Here is a 19655-nt window from a genome sequence, read left to right as displayed (position 1 = left end):
TTTGGCCTAGTACTACACCAACCTAAACAGAAAGTACAGAATCGGCCTAGTTGATAGGCGAGCGAATAGAAACCGTTTCGATACACTAGCGGGAGTGGTACTCCCCCTACTAAGATGCGCTGTACTTTGAGCATCGTCTGTCAGCCGAGCGTCGAGTAGAGTGCCGAGTAGTAGTACATTAAGTCTCGGTGGTGAGGGCAACTATTACCCCCACCGAATAGAATGCGGGTAGATACTAACTCGGTCAATATTGGCAGCAAAACGAGTGCATGACCGAGTGCTCGATTTTATTAAGTAAGTAGGTACTAGGTGCCTAGTGTAATGATTAATGAAGTACCAACTACTAGATAGTGTCTACTATCTAGTACCCATATACAATTACCAACGCGATATAGGTACAAGCCAATATACCTTATTAAATCTTGCCAACAATCATAATTTATAACCTAGGTAAACTCTAAATATTATTAATATTATATTTAGAGTTCAAATTCACCTGTCATGCATTAGCGGTATTTGTTTTTTTACGTTCGGTCGTCGAAATTATTAGAAAACGTGAAATATGGTAAATGGACTAGAAGCGGTAACTATTCCTAGCAATGTGACCATAGCGCTATGATCTACGTGAACTAGGTGAACGCGGCGAAAGCGAGCGAATTCTACTCTGACTATGCTGTATCGCTAGAACGAGCGACGAAATACAAGCTGTTCCGTTTTTCACCGCATTGCCCGAGTCACGTAGCACAAGGCGTGATAAAATATGGCGTCAACTATGTAAAAAAAAATACGAAATATATAAAAAAATATATTATAAAATATATAAACTATGCGTCCAAACAGTTTATGTCATTATTAATAATAGTGACGACTACGACGGACGATCATTATAATAAATAATAATAATAATAATAATAATAACTACCAACTAGTATACTGTTACTGTATAATAACAGTAAAAAGGTAAGACGTATAAAAAAGTAGTACGTCCCCCATTCCACAAATTATTATCACTGGGACCCGACGATCAACTCCCTCCGAACACTACGAAGGTTGTCGCACACGGCGGCGCGCGCAGGCAGTTGACGAAAAAATCAATAATGTGCGGATTTTAGTCGGCTTGGGTGATGAAAGTAATTGTCGTTGAAGAGGGGAAATGTGACGACCCGAAGCATAGGGCGGAGAGACAAAAACCTAAAAACAAGATCTGGCAACGTCGGAATGACGTCACATTCTGAATTATCGCAACGGCGCACAAGCAGCAGCAGCTACTGCTGTAGAGTGTAAACTGTAAACCGAGTTGTGTCCGTACGACGCGCGACGGGTGCCCGGGAAAGGAAGCAGCGTTTATCGAAGCCAACTGCGTAGCGTCCTAGGTGTCTGCTCGTGAACGGCAGCAGCGTTCATCGGAGTCAACTGCGTAACGTCCCAGGTGTTTGCTCGTGGTGGCCAGCAGTCCATAGTCGGTTTTCAATGCTCAGTATTTCTGCTTCCGTCATCCGTCATCCGTAATCCCACGTTTATAGGATGCGCTTTTGCCGCTCATTCTCGCGTCTCTCTACTTGTCTACTTTGCCCTACGCAAAGCAATACTACAAATACTACCATACACGGCAACGCCTTCCAGAAACTGTGTTTCGTCTCCAAGTATTCACAAAATGGGCAATGATGTAATAATATTATCACTGTGATTACGTCTACTTATCTAATGACGGCTTCTGTTTGTAGTCGCCAGACTATTACAGATTATTGACGATTTTCCTCTCCGCAGATGTCCTGAGTCAAGGAATTCAACAGAAAGGAAGACAACTAGGTGAATACATGATTCGTCTCGTGATCTCAACCAGAAAATAATTTACATTTTACCTTATAGGTAACTTAATCATTATTATAATTTATTGGTATTTTTATCCGTGAATAATTATTCTTATCCATTAATCATTAGGTAGTTAATAATAGTTAATAATGTTAGCGTCCATTTGTCTGCTAGTGGTTTTTCATTTGCATTTCCAAACTATATATTGTCGATTTTCAATTGTGCCGACTGCCAATGACTTTCTGTGTTTTTGTCACAGTAGGTTTACACACAAAAAGTAAACGACCTAAAAGATTCATAAATTATAAATGTAATTCCATATTTAATGACTACCTGTGATACCCTGCAATTACTATTATATTGAATAGAACGAAAAAGCAGTGGGTTTGATGATTTTAATTCCGCATTGTCCAGTACGGAAATACTATATCTTCAGCTATAAACCAATTATTGGCTGTCATACTTAACAGTACAAGTTCTTATTATTTTCATAAATAACTGTGATATAACTCAATACGTTTGAATTTCCAAGAGAAATAGATTGTTTGAAAAAAGCTTTAGTAAAGAAGTAAATGACTGTGTTTTCCATTATGGTTTTAGATTAACAAAGCATAGTGAACATGTACCAAGCATGGACATTTCTAGAAATCAACCTCAAGTGCAGCATAGTTAATTCAATAGTGAAATTCCTATACACAAGTACAAATTGAAAATATGTGTACATACATACTAATTTCATAATATTGTTCTACTGATAAATCATAAGCAAAATGCCAATTCAATACAAAAATAATTGCTTCTAAAATTCTAACATGCATACAACTTTTTTACTTAACATTAAAAATTGAACAGACAAATTATAGGTGCCTACTATATTATAAAATCATTTGATGTGTTGTATCGTAAATAGTAACTCCTTGATAATATCATTCACACAGTCTTCACTGTGTTTGTTTTCTCTAGTTTAATAAGTAACGAAATAAGTAAATCTAATCTGGTTTGAGTCATTGTTGTTCAAAGTTAACTTATAACAATTTTAAATTTTAAGAAACGATGTCCACAACTGCAACATGTAACGAGTATTGTCAAGTATTAGAGAAGTTAGGAAAAATACCAATTGTGATTTATAATCAATTTAACCCTTCATGAATTGTTTGAACTGAAGTACCATTTGAAATATCTGGACTATGTTTGAATAACTTTATTTCTATGCATAAATAATTTTTACCTATTTTCAATTTCACCATATTTCGAATTGAATTAATAATTTGTAACTATTCTTGGTTAAACCAAGAATCAATTTATTTTATGTTTATTTAATGTTATGTAAAATATTATTCTTTTTACCAATATAATATTTTATTTTACAATAGTTGATAGTAAACAGGCGGCAAATATTATTGTGGCTTAGACACAATAGAATTATTTTTATGTATTATAGTAATGTACACTGTACACGTATCCTATAAATTTGCTAGGCGAAACCAGTGTCAAAAAAAACGTACCAGGATGTTCGTTGATCATTAACATGGTTTATTATTCTAATGTGGGATAATTTTAAACCAGCTAAGCCTTGCCAATTTATTGATTGTCGTTTGTGTTTATGTTCTATGGTAGTAGAAGTATATGCCACCATTATCACTTAAAAATCAAACTTATCAAATTTTCAAGTTTGGCAGTAAGTAAATTTTGTAGGTAGCTTATAAATTATAACATTTTGGTATTTACTTGATCCATTCTATAACTATAAACTTACTTTAAGTGGTGGCTGAAACCTTAAAACCCCGTATGGTTACAAGTTGATAAGTAGATATAAACTATAAATCTAATATTTGCTAATAGTTAAGGCATTCATCATTATACAAATAGTTAGCAACATTAGTTAGTCTAATTTTAACCAAATAGTATGTAGGTATTTCTCATCAAGTATCTATTAGTGATAAGTTATAATGATATTATAGTAATGGTATCTACTAACTGTATAAAATGTATTTGGCCATGATTACAGCAGATACTTCTTATACAGTCATGCCTAGCCCATAGGGCTTATTAGAAATTATTAATTAATTAACTATCCAGATAAATTAAACAATTATTAATATTCAAGTTATATTTTGTTATTGTTTTAAATTTAAGTAGAACATACAGTTATGACTTATGACTATCCAAATTAAATACTTACAGCAAACTGTATGACAGATATCGCAGCAAATAAAATAATACTATAATGAGTTATATTATTTATTTGTTATGATAAGTTTAAGACAGTCTGTTCTAAGGATTTATTTTTGCTAATGAATCATAAGTGATAAGTCAAAAGTTGTACTACATGAGATGCCATTGACATAAGAATAGAACCAGCAATAAGTGTCATATGTCACTTATTACTAAATTTATTTAGACTTAATTTTTAAATTGTATTGGTCACTGTGTTGGGAACATAATTCATTTCATCTTATTTTTATATTTATTGATTTTAATTTTATATACAGATATTTATCATGTATTTCTATCTTTTATTTTGTTTGATTATTTAAATATTCTTTGGTTATAACATTTTTGTGTAATAATCAAAATTTATGTCTAGGATTTTCAAGCAAAAATTCTGAGCATTCCTCCATTAAGACTTGAAAATACATCACAACTGTATGTGCATCTTCCTATTATAATAGTATGACATACCAAATTTGTGTTCAGCCGTTTCAATTTTGTGTAGTAACCTTTAATATAATAGAGTAAATTGATCTATTATCAAACTTTAAGGTAAGAACATTATCTGTGTTTACATATAGAGTTTTTGAACTATTTTAATTTTTAAGCAAGTTGTGAGTGTATAAAATATTTTTTAACTTTAGGCTACAAGCATAGTTAATAGGTGTTTATTTTGAGTGAAAGTATTTCATTAATTTGAATTGCCTATTTGTTTATATTTATATTATATAGAATGATTCACCAAACACAATTATCCCCATTTTTTCAAATAATTTCTTTATTAATGTATTTATTTAAATTCTGATTCTTAGGATTCTTAAATATACTTTCAAATTCTTAAGATTTGATTATACTATCTTAAGGAGTGTCCTGTGGCGATACAAGCCTCTGTTTTTCAAATGAGAACACTCTTTTTTACTGTAAATTATTAATTTTAAATTTTTTATGTACTCATTCAAAATTCTTCTGAGTAATTTTTAGTTATTAAAATATTTATACCAAGTCTATAAAAATATAAAATAGATATAATATTGGATCTAGTTTTATTATATTTGAACCCCATTTTCGCAAATTATAGATGATGATTGATTAGTATTAGTTACTGAATATTTCAAATCGCTTTAGCCCCCGTATCATCCAAACCCATTATTATGGAGCTACTATCTTTAGTAAACAAAGTTAATTAACCCAAAAACTATTTATTTAAATTTTGATTCAGATTTGTCAATAATTTGAGAAACATTATCCGCTAATTAATTTACAACTGAAAAGGGAAGTTTTCATTTGAAAAACAGACGTTTATATCTCCACAGAACATTCTTTAAGTACTACAAATTTGAAAAAATGGTATTTAAGTACATTTAAAAATTCCAAAAATCAGATGTACTTGATTGTTGAAGAAAAAATTAAATTAGCATGCTTGGTAAATCACCTTGTGTATGTACTATGAATAATGGTCAAAACATATAAAGTTGAATTAAATATTTATTTAATTACTTTGTTATTTAACGGATATTGGCCCAGTACCACAATACACATACATTATACTTGCAATGAGAAAACAAAATAGTTATCATTTAGGATTTGGGAAAACTTAAAATAATAATTGCCCTGGATTAGAACACCAATAGGAACTACAAAATTATGTGATAACTGATTAGGAATAGAAGGGTTTTTATTTAAATATGTATATTTGAAAGTTAATTATAATTTTTTTAAATTATAATTTGTGGTTCAAAATTATTTTAAATTATTTTATTGATTTATGTATAAAAAAATTAAAAAAATTAGATTACCTAAACCTCTTTATTTAATTTATAATTTACTAAAATTCATTTTGGTCTTTCTAGTAAATTTTGTTTATATGATGTAACTCATTTCCTTTTTATAGGTGATATTAACAAAATAAACATGAAGTCGGTTGAATCAATGAGATCAATGGTGGATTCCTTTACTAGTTATGAACCATATGTACTGTTAGAAAAAATTCCGTATGTATAATAAATTATTATTGTTTTTATTATTACTATTATAATGCCAATTAATACTATAATACTTGACACAATATAAAGTTTTTTTTTTTATAATTAAACTTTGAATCAAAACATATGATAGATTCATAAATATTTAAATATCTATTATTACCTACAACTGATTATAATAATAATATATAATATTTATATTATTATATCATTATAATAATAATAAATTAAATATATCTTTTATAATTAACTTATAATTTGTTAATGTATAACACATTATTTAATGTCAATTGATAAGTAGTTAAATTAATGAGTTCACATATTTTATAATAATTTTAGAAACATAATAAAATATTATTCATATTTTAGGATTCCTATACGGATGGAAAATGAACAGAACAAAACAAATGGAGTACTTAAACGAATGAAATTAGAAACTGAAGAAACAGATGAGTTTACTAATGAAGAACCTAACCGAAAGAATTTAAAAACTGAAGATACTGAGTTGGAAATCCCAAAGTTGATACTGTCAAAAAATGGGGATACATTTAAATCGAAACTTAAATATTCAAAACTACAGCCATTAGAAAATTCTCATCTCAACACACTACCTGATGGATTGAACACAAAAAATGATGTTGGGCCTTTAAATAATCAAAACTATATAATAATAAACCATGATAAGAAAGAAAAAACCAAAGACTTCAAGGATTCAGTAAAACAGAGTAGCTCATTAATTGGTAAAATCAAAGTACGTAATGTAAATACAATAAATGCCAAATTTACTAAAATGAACTATTTTGGTACAGAAAAATCAGATGTTTCACAAACTAATTCAACTTTTGTTTTTCCATCACTGGGGACTAAGAAACTTACAATGCTTTGTTTTGAAAAATTACATAAAAAATATTTCAATAAAAATGTACAAGATACTTTGGTTATTAATAACAACATAATATTTATGAACATGTTAACCAATATGCATTGTATATCACGAGTAAACTTGATATTAAGTTGGAAAGACAAACATGTTATGGCTCAGAATGTTCATAAGCTAGCAGTTCTGTACATAAATTATTTTGAAAAACTTGACAAAATGCTACTAACAAATATTATTGATTTAACATCTATTTTTGACGATTCTGACTTTGAACATGGGTTTTTAATGATTATTTTAAGCTTATTCGTTGGTCTTAAGATGTTAGGTAATAATATATTTCAGAAAAGTAATGTTTTATTGACAAAACTTAAAAAATTACAATGGGAAGTTACAAAAGAAAAAAATGCTGATCATAATAAAATCCAAAAAATTTTGGAATCCGATACATTTTGTACGTGCTATTATAAAATATCAGAATTAATCGGAGAAGGCTCTCATACAGATCCCAATATAATTGAGTGTTGGAAGTTGTTGTTTATACCGGCAGTACTTAAAATTACTTCTTTTGATTCAGTAACTGATGCTATTGTAAATGCTACAGATGTCGATAAATTAGAAGGGTTGTTAGAAGAGGCATCAAATAAAGTACGTCAAAATTCTTATTCATTAAGTGATACTAAACTTGAAAATTTAATCGCATTGGTGAACAAATATACGAAAAAAAATATAAATGGTAGTCATGGAATGGTCCAACCAAGTACCAGTGGATTTACTACAGTTGAAAATACTAGGTAATAAGTGAGTTAACGTAAAATAAGTTATTTTCAATTGGGTGCCCCAATAATATAATTAATTGTTGATGAACTATAAACAAAAAACACATTTTAAACCAAATGTATTATGTATCTTCTATGGTGACACAATATTCAATCTGATCAAGTTGACTTTGATCAACCAGAGAAAACCAATAAAACTACTATTTTGTTAAAAATATATTAAAAAGACTGATACCAGGTTGCATAAAAATTAATTGATTTAATGGTTACCTAAAATGGAATGAACCAATCATGGGCCACTAAATTAGTTTTTAGAGACAATTAGCACACTATTAATTTATTAAATTTAAAAAAAATTATTTATGCAATCTGTTATCAAAGTATTAAGCTTAACAAAGTAAAATATTATTTTAAAAACTGTTGTTGGAATGAATACAAATACATTTGAGATTAAATAATCAGTGTTTTACAAAAATGTTAATAGAATATATTAAAATTAAACAATGAATGGCCTAATTCATGCAATGACTAACTAATTATACATATACCATCTATCACAATACTTGTGTTTACAAATAATATTTTTTTTTCAATTCATCAAAAACAATTGAATATAACAAAAAAATATAATTAAGAAAGTGTCTTACGAATGCAAAATGTAAGAACAACTCAGGCTGTAGTCCAAGCTAAGCAATTACATTTTCACACTTTAAGAAGGAGCAAAATTGACTGTTTTTAATTTTGCATATCACAAATTTATAAAATGTTTTTATTGTTTAAAAATTCACCATTTTTGAGTTTTTCAAACTTGAATAATTTTTTTTTTTAGTTAAATTATGATAAAAACGCCGTTCTACAGTAATTGTTCTCCTCTTTTTGTAAGAAAAATTTTGGTTGCTCAGCTTGAACTACAGTCCAAGTTACAAGTGAAAAACAGTTATTACGATGTTGTTGTACGATGCCTTTTTCTTAAGGTGGTGAAAACACATGTGGGTTTAGCGCCTTCTTAGGTTAAAGACTCTTGACAAAACGAATAAAATACTGATTTTAATTGCTTGAAATATATGTATAGTTTAAGACTGCTTAAATGTTTATATGAACAATCATTAAATTTGAACTAAGCTTGTTTTATAACTTACATATAACTTTAAATTTAACGAAATATTTTTATAACAACCTAAAATGTTAGCTGGCAAAATATGTTCAGTTAAATAATATATAGTTTACAGTTGATAAAATAAAAGGTTGTAACTTGAATATTTCATTTTTCTTTAGATCAATGTCAATTCAAGATATAAATACTTCCAATATTAATCATTCAAAATCTGCAAGAAATATAAAACCAAATACGGCAAGGCCCAACTACAAGTTAAAAATGTGTGGTGCTAAAAATACTTCAACTCTTGTTCCTGAAAAATCTAAAGACTGGTTCAAAAAACCCGTTCCTGTTCAACGTCAAAATACCTCTACTCGTAAAAAAAATTCAGTATCCCAAGAATTGAAAGTGTGTTATGAAGATTATTCTAATACACATTTAACAAACATACCTGTATTGTCAATAGCTGACCGTGTGAAATTGCGTAAAACGAGAAACACTTTAGCTGCTGTGTCCAAAACATCTGAAGATTCAAGCAAAAAACTTAGATCAATAAAAAGTGAATTTATGTATACTCCTAGTGTTGATTGCACAAGAATTACAAGATCTTCAAAACTAAATACAAACTGTGATGGCCCTTCAAAAAAGCGTTTAAAAAAAATATCAAAACATGAAGCTGAAAAAACCACAACTGCAGTGCCATCAAAATATGACTTGTTAAAAATACCCTTCTCAATTAAAAATGAAAATTCATCTATCCCACAGATATTCTATAACTCAGAACAAAATAGGTTTGATAAGAACTCTCCACTTCATACAAATATATCTACAACAGCAATACTTAAACATGGAGAAGATTGTCAAGTTAGAAATTGTTCTACTAAATTTTCAACAAATATATGTATACACAAAAAAGTAAACTCTACTGTTATAACTGCCAACGTACAACATGGATTAAATGGAAATCAAATGATCACAATGCCAAAAGAACTATCCGTTCAAAATATTTCCAAGAGCACAAGTAACCATAATAACGGTGTGTAGATACTAATATTTGATTATCTTTATAAATATAATTACTTGTTTTGTTTCAATACATATTTAGGAAAATTGCAAATTAAAATACAAAAAAAAATTTTGGTACTTATTTTTTGGGACTTGGATAAAATAGGAATGTTTGAAATCACAAAAAATAACAATTATTTTTTGAAGATTATAAACATTGAAAAAATGTTATTTCCTAGTAAATTTGTAAAAGAACATAATTACGAGAGTAATATTAGTGAACATTTTAGTTGCTAGTTTGTTAGAACCCTAAAACCCTAAAATTTCATTCTTTTTCAAATAAAAAATTTTCTCTTTTAGATTTTCAAAAACCTCGCCATTATAGAATTGAAAATCTATTAAAAATAATATTACTTACCTATTTATGACCTACTTACTCAGTCTCACCATGGCAGATTTGTGGTGCAATGATAAACCAATAACTAATAATGGCCAATGCCGAGTGTAGACATCCTCATAATATTATACATTTTATGTAGGCTTTAAAAATGTATTAATTTTATTGGGGTCTAATGGCAAAGTCGACTGTAACCATAACTGGTAATTTTTTCTGCTATAAGCAAATGTTTAATTAATTTTTTTGACTGTAAGATCCTTACAGCTTATATTACTAAGTATATTTTATGATAGTATTGATATTAAAGTAATTTATTCACTATCAATGATACAGTAGCCAGAGAAGGTTAAATTAATTTTCGCTGAAAACATCATAATATAAAATGGCATTGTGTATAAAATATTTAAATTTTAAAGTACCCACAAATAATATTTTTAAATTACAACAAACAATTAAAATTGTTTAAATATTTAAATTTATCGAAATTGATCATAAAATATCTGTTAAAATATTTTTTGTAAAAAATGGGTTAACTGAAAAAAATTGGTTACTGTATAAACTAGCTATGGTGTTATGAAAAATCTGGTATTGAATTTTTAAGCTTTCACTATAATAACAATAATAATGTCTTTATTTTTTCTGTGGGATAAAATATAATACAGCATATTTATGACATAAAGTTGAGCAACAAAACCCAACCAAAAATCAGAGCTTGTAATAAACGGTCGGAATGAGTTCAATGTCTAGTTATGATAATTATCAACAATAAATGAAATAAAGAGCATTTTTTAATGTACTAAGACAATATTAATAAATAGTAAAATTTAAATTTAAATTAAATTAACTAAAAAAAAGCAAATACTTAAAAAGTAATAAAATGCATTATTTTTCAAATATATTATTAACGTTTTTAAATTCCATATAATTACTGAAATTATCAATTTGAATATCGTATACACTCAATTAGAAAATGTTGTTAAAAATTGGACTTTAGGAACAAAGAATTCTAGTACAGATAAGAACTCTAAGTTAAATCTTTGTTTTGACCTAGTGCTATAATTATGTTTTATAAAATACTTAAATACTCATTACGGTTAAATTTAAGCATGAAGACTAAATTAAAACGTGCAAGTAGATCATTAAGCAAAAACATTAAGTTCTTTATATGTTTAATTTGTAGGATAGAAATTAAGTAATTATTAGTTACAGATAATTCATTGAGACGAATACCATAAGCATCGCCCTCACACTATTGAACTAAATTTAAAAATAGATCGATTTTTATATATTATTAATATATATAATATATAATAGTTACTAATTTATATATTATGTATTCTTATCTAACATATGGTGAAGAATTTTTAACTTATAAAAAAACTTTTCTTACTAAGTTATTTACATATTAAAAATGTTCTTTAAATTTAAGTCTATAATCAAAAATAATACAAAGATGTTTAAAGCTATCCACATTAAATATTTGAAATTATATGTATGAGTACAAAGAGATTGATCTGAACAATAATTATTTATTTTCTTATTAATATTAAATATCATATATTTAGATCTATTTAAATTGATTTGTAAATTATAATTGTTACACCAACATTTAACTTTATCTAAGCATTTATTAGCCAATCTCACCAAATCTTCATCAATTTTAGGTCTTAACAATATTAGTGTCTACTGCATCTAAATTTATGTTTAAAAGACCATTTATATAAATTATAAATAGTATAAGACTAAGAACTGTGCCTTGAAAAACTGAAAAAGTAATTATACAATCATTATTATTTAGTCAAACTTTCTGTGGTCTATTAGAAATAAATGATTTTAGTAAAAGTAAGGCCTTGCCTCTTATACCACAATATATCAAGTCTAAAAATATGCCTAGAATCGTATACTTGTTGTCTAGATTATTGTGTATAAAATGATATGGTTTTACTAAATGTTGACATATTTGAACAAAAACCAAATTAATTGTTATTAAAAAATATACATTTATTTAAAAATTTCATTAATTAATGTTTTTATGCATTTTTCAAAAATGTGAGGGATGTTGGTCTCTCATTACTGTAAAACTTTTTATAAAGTGGGACAATAATAGTTTCTTTGAAAGTAGAAGGATTGACGCCAGCTGTGAGAGACCAATTAAAAATTATAGATAGTGGTATAGATATGGAGCATACAGTATTTTTTTAAACTAGATTTATCATATCATATTTATTGAATGAAGAAACATTTGTAATATTCTTAATTTATTAAGGTAATTATTTTAGTTGGATCATTTGGATCAATAGGATTAAGAAAAATTGAATCATTAATTACGAAAATTTCTGTTTAGCTCATTCCAGATTAATCTATTAAAATTGTTAGAAATAATATCATCATGAATATTTGTACCCACATTTACATAATATTTATTAAGTTCATTTAAAATTTCATTTTTGTCAGTGGTGTTGAATTATTCTTATATATTTCATTTAGAAAGAGTGAACTTTTTGTATGCTAAACCAAATTGTTTATTGTATTATATTGAATTTTATGTAATGTTGTTTTAATTTATCATTGAAAGGTGCTAGTTGTTAAGCTGTAATTTTTGCTTAATTCTAATTGAGACGAGCATGCTATAAAACATCCATGGTTTTATTTTATTTGTTTTTTTTAATAAATTATTTGAAATAGGTAGTACCAAAGTGGAGATTTCAATAAATTCATTTATTTTATTATTAAAAACATTCAACAAGAAGATATCCGCATTTAGATCAATTAGTAATTCATGCCAATTATATGATTTTATTAAGAAGATGAGATGTTTATAGTTAGTGTATGTTTTATATTTAAATTATTAGTTTCCTTACCACAGTCAAAATTATTTGAATCATTTTAAGGAATGATACATTTTAAACCAACAATATCTATATTCAAATCAGTATCTAGCCATGTTTCAACCCGAATAATTAAATCAAAACAATATGAAATAGTACTAAAATATAAAATAAGTTCATCATCATAAATTTGTATTTTCAAAAAATTATGCCAGATACATTGTCAATGATATTTGTATTAATATTATTACAGAACAAAATGGTGTGTACTATATTTAAATCAAAAACCATCATAAAAAGAAAAATATATCAAAGATCCATTTTATTAAGTTTGAAATACTCAAAATTACTTATTTAAATAATTATCAAGCTTATTATTAGTATCCAGTTTCTGTAGTTGAACTAATAAGACAATCTTCATGAGTTGATCACCATCATTTTTTCTCGTGTACACGCCATCTAATGTAGTCTTTACAAATTTAAACTAGTATTCTTTAACTGTCATTTTGGCTCGCCTTAATTTGCGATTTGTAGCCGTTCAATTGTGATTTATAAATATATAATTGTTGGACAAAGAGTTATGAATTTCCTTTGCTCTTAATGTATTTTTGTTTTTTTATCTGATTTTAGCTTTGAACAATATCTCATATTTAAATTGATAGTTTTTTATAGTAACTATAAATTTTTTTTCTTCAATACAAATTGAATATTTCATAATTTTTTAATTATAAAATGAATTGCAAATTTTCTTGATTTTATCAAAATTTGAAGTTTTAATTAATGCTAGTTATAATAAATTGTGCCTGTATATTGTAAATATTTTAAAATATCTATAATAGCAACTTATTAGGAACCTTGTATTAAATATTCAAACTTTTTGACCGAGTAAAAAAATATTTATCCACATTAAAATATTAAAATATCCATACATGCCTCAAAAAATATTAAAATATTTTTAAATTTGTATCAAGTATAAACATTTGGTGAAAATTTCAAGTTCTCCCTTTTTGAGATTTTGATGAATTTTGGCAAAATGTTAACTTTAAATGCTTGTAAAAAAACATTGTGCCTTATCTTTAAGAGGACACTACACTGATATATTTTGTTGTCTCTATCTTACAAGTATGCAACAGAGTAAATTTCACGCTTAGAAGGTCTTTTATCTGCCACAGTTTAAAAATTAGACTGCATTTATCACTTATACAATTTAAAGGTAAGATGTTTATCTAGGATATCTCATAGGAATTGTATTTTATTTTTATTTTAATGCGAGTTATGAGTAAACATAAAATGTACAAACAATTTACAATTTAAAAATACTCATAGCGCTAATATAAACGTTCTGTGAAAATTTCATGAATTACAACAAAAAAGAATATCACTCCGTGAGAAATCAAGTAAACATCCAATATTGTAAAAATTTGAACTTCAAAATGCTCATTAAAATTTAATTTGACTCGCAGGTAGACTTTTTTTTTGATAAAGATAAACAAATTGATGAGGAATCTTGTATTAACAGTTTTGTCTTTGAATTACACTAAAAATCAATATTATATACATACACAAAACAACATACATCTTTATAAAATCAATACATTCGTTACTCATTTAATATAATATTAACCTAGTTAAATTATTTTCTCCCATTGTTCCAGTGCCAGATTTAACCATCGTGCCGCTTTAAGCACTAAATAATTTGCTGCCTTTTAATATAAATTTTTTTCTAGTCTAAAAAATGTTATTAAAGCATACAATTATAGTTTATATTTTTTACTTAAAATTTTTATGATGAAAAATAAAAACATACAACTCTACGATTATGAAATTGGAAAACACAAAATACAAATATTACCACAATCCCATTGGTCTTATAACATTTTATAATTAGTTTCATTTTATTTTAGTTCTAGTTACATATAGTAAAAATGTAATATTAAAAATTATTTACCTTGAGAAATTGCCGCCCTAAGCACTAGCTTATAGTGTTTACTGGGAAATACGGCACTGCATTGTTCTCAAATATTTGACTAACTATTATAAAATAATCTAGTTTATTAACTATGATTTATTTAATCCCCACTTGAATCATACCAAGTTAACTATTAAAACATAATATTTAAGGGTCCTACATAAAAATAATTTCTCTTATGGCTGTATGTAAGCTGCTACACTGACATCAAATTAAATATATTATATACTTTATCAACTATACTAGGGTATAATAAAATAACATATACCATTATAATATGATCTTCACTAGATGCCTATCCTACTAATAATACTATAAAACTTATCTTTGGTACCTAACTATATTACAAAATAGTTTGGTGGGTAAATCCATTTGGTTGAATTTTATAAACACATATTGAATTGTTAAACATTTGTTTAAACTGATTAAAGAACATTTTATTCAATAATTAAAGTTTTATATGCAACAAAAAATCAAACAAATATTAATCACACCAACTGCATTTAAGTTTGTCTGCCCTAAGTCTAACTAAGGTGGGGGGAGGGGTAATTTGTTTTACTAATATCCATGTCATTATCCTGTATGAATATATATGTATGATATACTATATGATAAGTACATTTGTTTTGGGAGGTGATTGGTTGGTGGGATACATATTAGTAACCAATAATATAAAAAATAAATAAAAACATTTACAGTCACATGATTATTATATATGTATTATATTAAGGGGATAAAGAGTGCTGAGTGGGTAGGTATTGAATGTATGCTGTGCATCATGGCTTATTAATGTTCACCAGTATAGTGCTATATTTCTATCAAAAAGCGCATTCTTAATAATGAAATATTTAAAACATTTCAGGATTCAAAAATGCCAAGTAACTATTGCAGATGGCTCAGAAATTATTCTGATTGTTACTGGAAAATCTATCAGGTTTATTACTGTATATTTTATTACTTTAAATATTATTTTATATTGGTGTAAACACTATATATTTTGCTTTAAGTTAAATTGTTATGTAACTTACATAAATTATTGTAAACTGGATGGATGTATTGTACAGGCTGCTATAGTTCCGTATGCAGTCTACCTGTAAATGTTGCCACATTGGTACTTAGTACCTATTGCTATATAAACAATTGTTCTGATTTAATTTATATAAATGAAAATCAGGTAATAGTTACTAAGAACAGATACTTAATTTGTATTAATTTTATTAGGTTGTTTGTAAAAAAAACTAAGTTTATGAAATGCATATTTTGAGAATTTTATCCTTCAACTATTGGCCAGTAGATAAAAGGGTCGTTGGACACTGGGCCCTTAATTAGTATGTACAATTTTTAAATAAGTTGATACTTTAATTACTTTACATATTACTACCATAACAGCAACAATACATCTCATTTTTGTTTCTTTTCAGGAGAAACAATAAACTAAATTAATTGGTAATTAATATTTAATTGACCAGTTTCAAGATACACACTGTTAATTTAAGTACCAAGTCTTATATCAATTGTTTTAACTAAATATTAATAAAATAGTATTATGTACTGAATAAGCCAATTATGTGCGTTTACGAAGTATAAAGACCCAGTCTAAAATCATGCTCAACTATAGTAACTATTTTATTTTCCAATGAAAACTCTATACAAACAGAAAAAAATTGGCTTTGAAGTACTCATCCTTGGTTATAAGATTACCTATGTACCAAATTTCAAAACCACAAGAGCATAGACTTTGCTATGGATCTCTCACACATGCACACACATACACAATAATTTATTTTTATTAATATACATTTAAGTAACTAAAAAGTATTATAGAAATTCAAAATTTAAAATAGTATAAAAACAAGTTTTTTTAAATTTAATCATGAAAATAATATAATTTTTATTTTGTGTTTATATCATGTCCACAATTTGAGTGCCCTTATTTCATGTATAGAAGGCATATATATGCACTCTTATCATGGCCTGTGCAGACCTTTCTTAAACATATATTTAGTACATCTATAAGCATTCCTCTATTATATGTCCGTGCTTTTATGCATTGGAGGCCCAGTACCTGTACTCAGTAACCTCTCTCTCTGTAGCGATACCAATCAAAAATATCTTTGTTTGTGGTAACCAATTTATCTGAATTGTGCTGTTAAGGTGGCTAAATTAAGTTAAAATGAGCATTTTTTAAGATATCAGCTTACATTCATTAGTTAAAAACCATTGCTAACAAGCTGTGAAGTTACATAATACTTTGCAATAAACATGCTTTTAAAATATTTTAGTTATATTGACATGATTGTATGATACATTTTTGTAAGTATTTTTAAGCAATCAAAACAACAAATTTCAGTGTAATCCTATGTGGAGGTCATAATTTGATGTTGTACTTCACTTTTGTTTGGATATGGCTGCCTCTTGAATATTGCTAACACAGTAATACTAATCAGTAATCATTAACGAATACTGAAAAGTAATATTGTATTATCGTTTGTTATTATTTTTTGTTTAATATTACTTTTACCATCTACAAATTTACTGTGGTCCACCATAAATTAAATTTTGAAATATTTTCATACCATTAACAATTATGTGAAACAATTTTTAATTGTTTAAAAAGCATTATGATTAACCTTGTTATATATAAGGATATCTAGTATGTAGGCTACTAACAAAATTATTTAAAATAGATACCTAGTAATTTAAGATTAAGTTTTTCAAATATTTCACTAAGAAAATATTTTTTATTAAGCTACATTTTACTGCCAACTACCTTTTAAGTGTTTTTGAAACATTAAAATACTTTTACTTTCCACCGAAAAATGTCTACCTAATTTATATTTTATATTTATGCCAAAGTTTCTATTTTAATTTTTTTTTTTTTAAACAATGAATAATTATAAAATGTACATATTTTTTAATACATTATTATGCTTAATAGCTTATTCATAAGTGTTATTTCTGATTAGTTGTGGATTGGAAGAAGTAAACTAAATCATTGAAATATTTTCCTAAAATGTACTATTAAAAAAAGTCATACTACAATACTTCAATGCTATCGCTCAATTCTCTAAAGTTATTTTTGTATAAAATAAAATTTAACTGTTTAAGATCACTGTTTTCAATCATTTTTTGTTATTTTTTCATTTTTATATTTTGAATTGTATTTAACTTTTACAATATACATCTATAATTGAACTATTGAATAGACTGTGTATAATAATATAAGATATGATTAAGTTCAGAAAGAGCAAGGTTAAAATTAACTCGTTATAAACTAAGTAAATTATCAATGTAATAACCAAAGAGCATTTTTTTTCTGCATAGAGAATTTGTTTCAATTCATAACATTCCTCTGATTTTGGCTAATTAATACTCATTATAACTACAGCCATTTTTGTTTTTTGTAGGTGTTTGTGCATTAAACATAAATTATCCTGTACACAAACTAACCACTGTTGTAAACATTCTATAATTATAATAAATATAACATTATGAATAATTAATAAAAATTCAAAATTCAGAAAAATAATTATATTAATTTTAAAAAAAAAATGGTACACGAAACCACAATGAGATATTTTTTAAGTATAATGTTATGTTCCTTTTGAATTTAATACATGTAAGCTAATTAAAAACTTTACTAAATTGTTTTTATATAAGATTCAATACAAATTTCATCTTATTTTGTACAATACCAGTTTCACAATACTTTGTATTTGTAGATAATATGGATTAAAAAAATTTAAAAACAATACAAATTTAAGATATTATAATTTTCTTGTTGATGCATGAAATTATTATTTGTGCTATTTGTTTGAAAGTTTGAAACTATAATATTATAGACTATAGTGTAAGCTATAATATTCAATCTCCTTTAGTACTGATTAAAATATTATTGTTATTGCTATTATAATAAGTTGAGTTTCAGTTTCAAATTGTATGTGACTTGTATCCTAGGTATTTACTATTTTAGTGTTTTATTGATGGTTTACTATAAGTTATTATGATATAAATTTCAAATGATTGTAATGTTGTCATTTTAACCAGCATTCAAAATTGTATTCTGTACAAATTTTTAGTTTTAGTTAAAAATATTGATAGTTGGTTTTAATTACAGTTACACTTTCAACAATGGAAAACAAGGAGCATTTATAATTTTTGTATATTTTTTTTATACGTATGTTAAATGTTTGTTAAATAAATATAATTTTAATTTTATTCATTTATGTTGTAGTTCCCCAAAAAAGTATCATATATTTCAATAAAATAAAAAATATTAAGTAAATATTAGTGTGTGAATACCACTACACCAATGTTGGGTAGTTAGTGAGTACCTAACACGTTAAAGTTAAAGTTAAAGTTTTTTAAAGTTAGCATTTTATTTTGTTTGCAATGTGTTATACAATTTACTTAGGAACAAATATGTAACATGTTTCCATTTAAGTTGTTTCAGATTGAGATTTTAAAAAAAATTTAATTAATCGGTAAAAACTATATCCAGATAATTTTTATTATTTAAAATATTAAAACTTCACAATTCAGTTTTTAATGTTTTAGATAAAATATACTCACTTGCTCTGCAGTTTATTTAATCAGCTTATCCAAGTACAATTTTTTATTTTTGTTGTCTCGTTTAAGTTTTGTTTAGCGCCTATAACTATACTTTATATTATATACTTCTATTGTTTCTCGATTGATG

At 26.4% G+C, this 19655-nt stretch overlaps 1 protein-coding gene across 2 annotated transcripts; it reads left to right on the top strand.

Annotated features, from left to right (window-relative positions):
- Positions 1 to 1250: 1250 nt before the first annotated feature.
- Positions 1251 to 16784, top strand: LOC111033761. Of its 2 annotated transcripts, none has more exons than XM_022314673.1 (7): positions 1251 to 1666; positions 1725 to 1869; positions 4400 to 4575; positions 5915 to 6014; positions 6375 to 7676; positions 8937 to 9793; positions 15819 to 16784. In XM_022314673.1, the coding sequence occupies exons 4-7, from the start codon at positions 5935 to 5937 to the stop codon at positions 15836 to 15838; spliced, it is 2259 nt and encodes a 752-aa protein (XP_022170365.1). In that variant the 5' UTR covers positions 1251 to 1666; positions 1725 to 1869; positions 4400 to 4575; positions 5915 to 5934; the 3' UTR covers positions 15839 to 16784. The 2 variants fall into 2 exon arrangements, with proteins under 2 accessions (XP_022170365.1, XP_022170366.1); XM_022314674.1 differs by having other exon boundaries at positions 1768 to 1869; positions 15819 to 15890.
- The last annotated feature ends 2871 nt before the right edge of the window (positions 16785 to 19655 follow it).

Source organism: Myzus persicae, unplaced genomic scaffold (genome assembly GCF_001856785.1).
Source record: "Myzus persicae strain clone G006 unplaced genomic scaffold, MPER_G0061.0, whole genome shotgun sequence".
In the NCBI taxonomy this organism is placed as follows: domain Eukaryota; kingdom Metazoa; phylum Arthropoda; class Insecta; order Hemiptera; family Aphididae; genus Myzus; species Myzus persicae.
The sequence above is the reverse complement of the archived record's forward strand: the minus strand, read 5'-3'. Positions and strand labels throughout refer to the sequence as shown.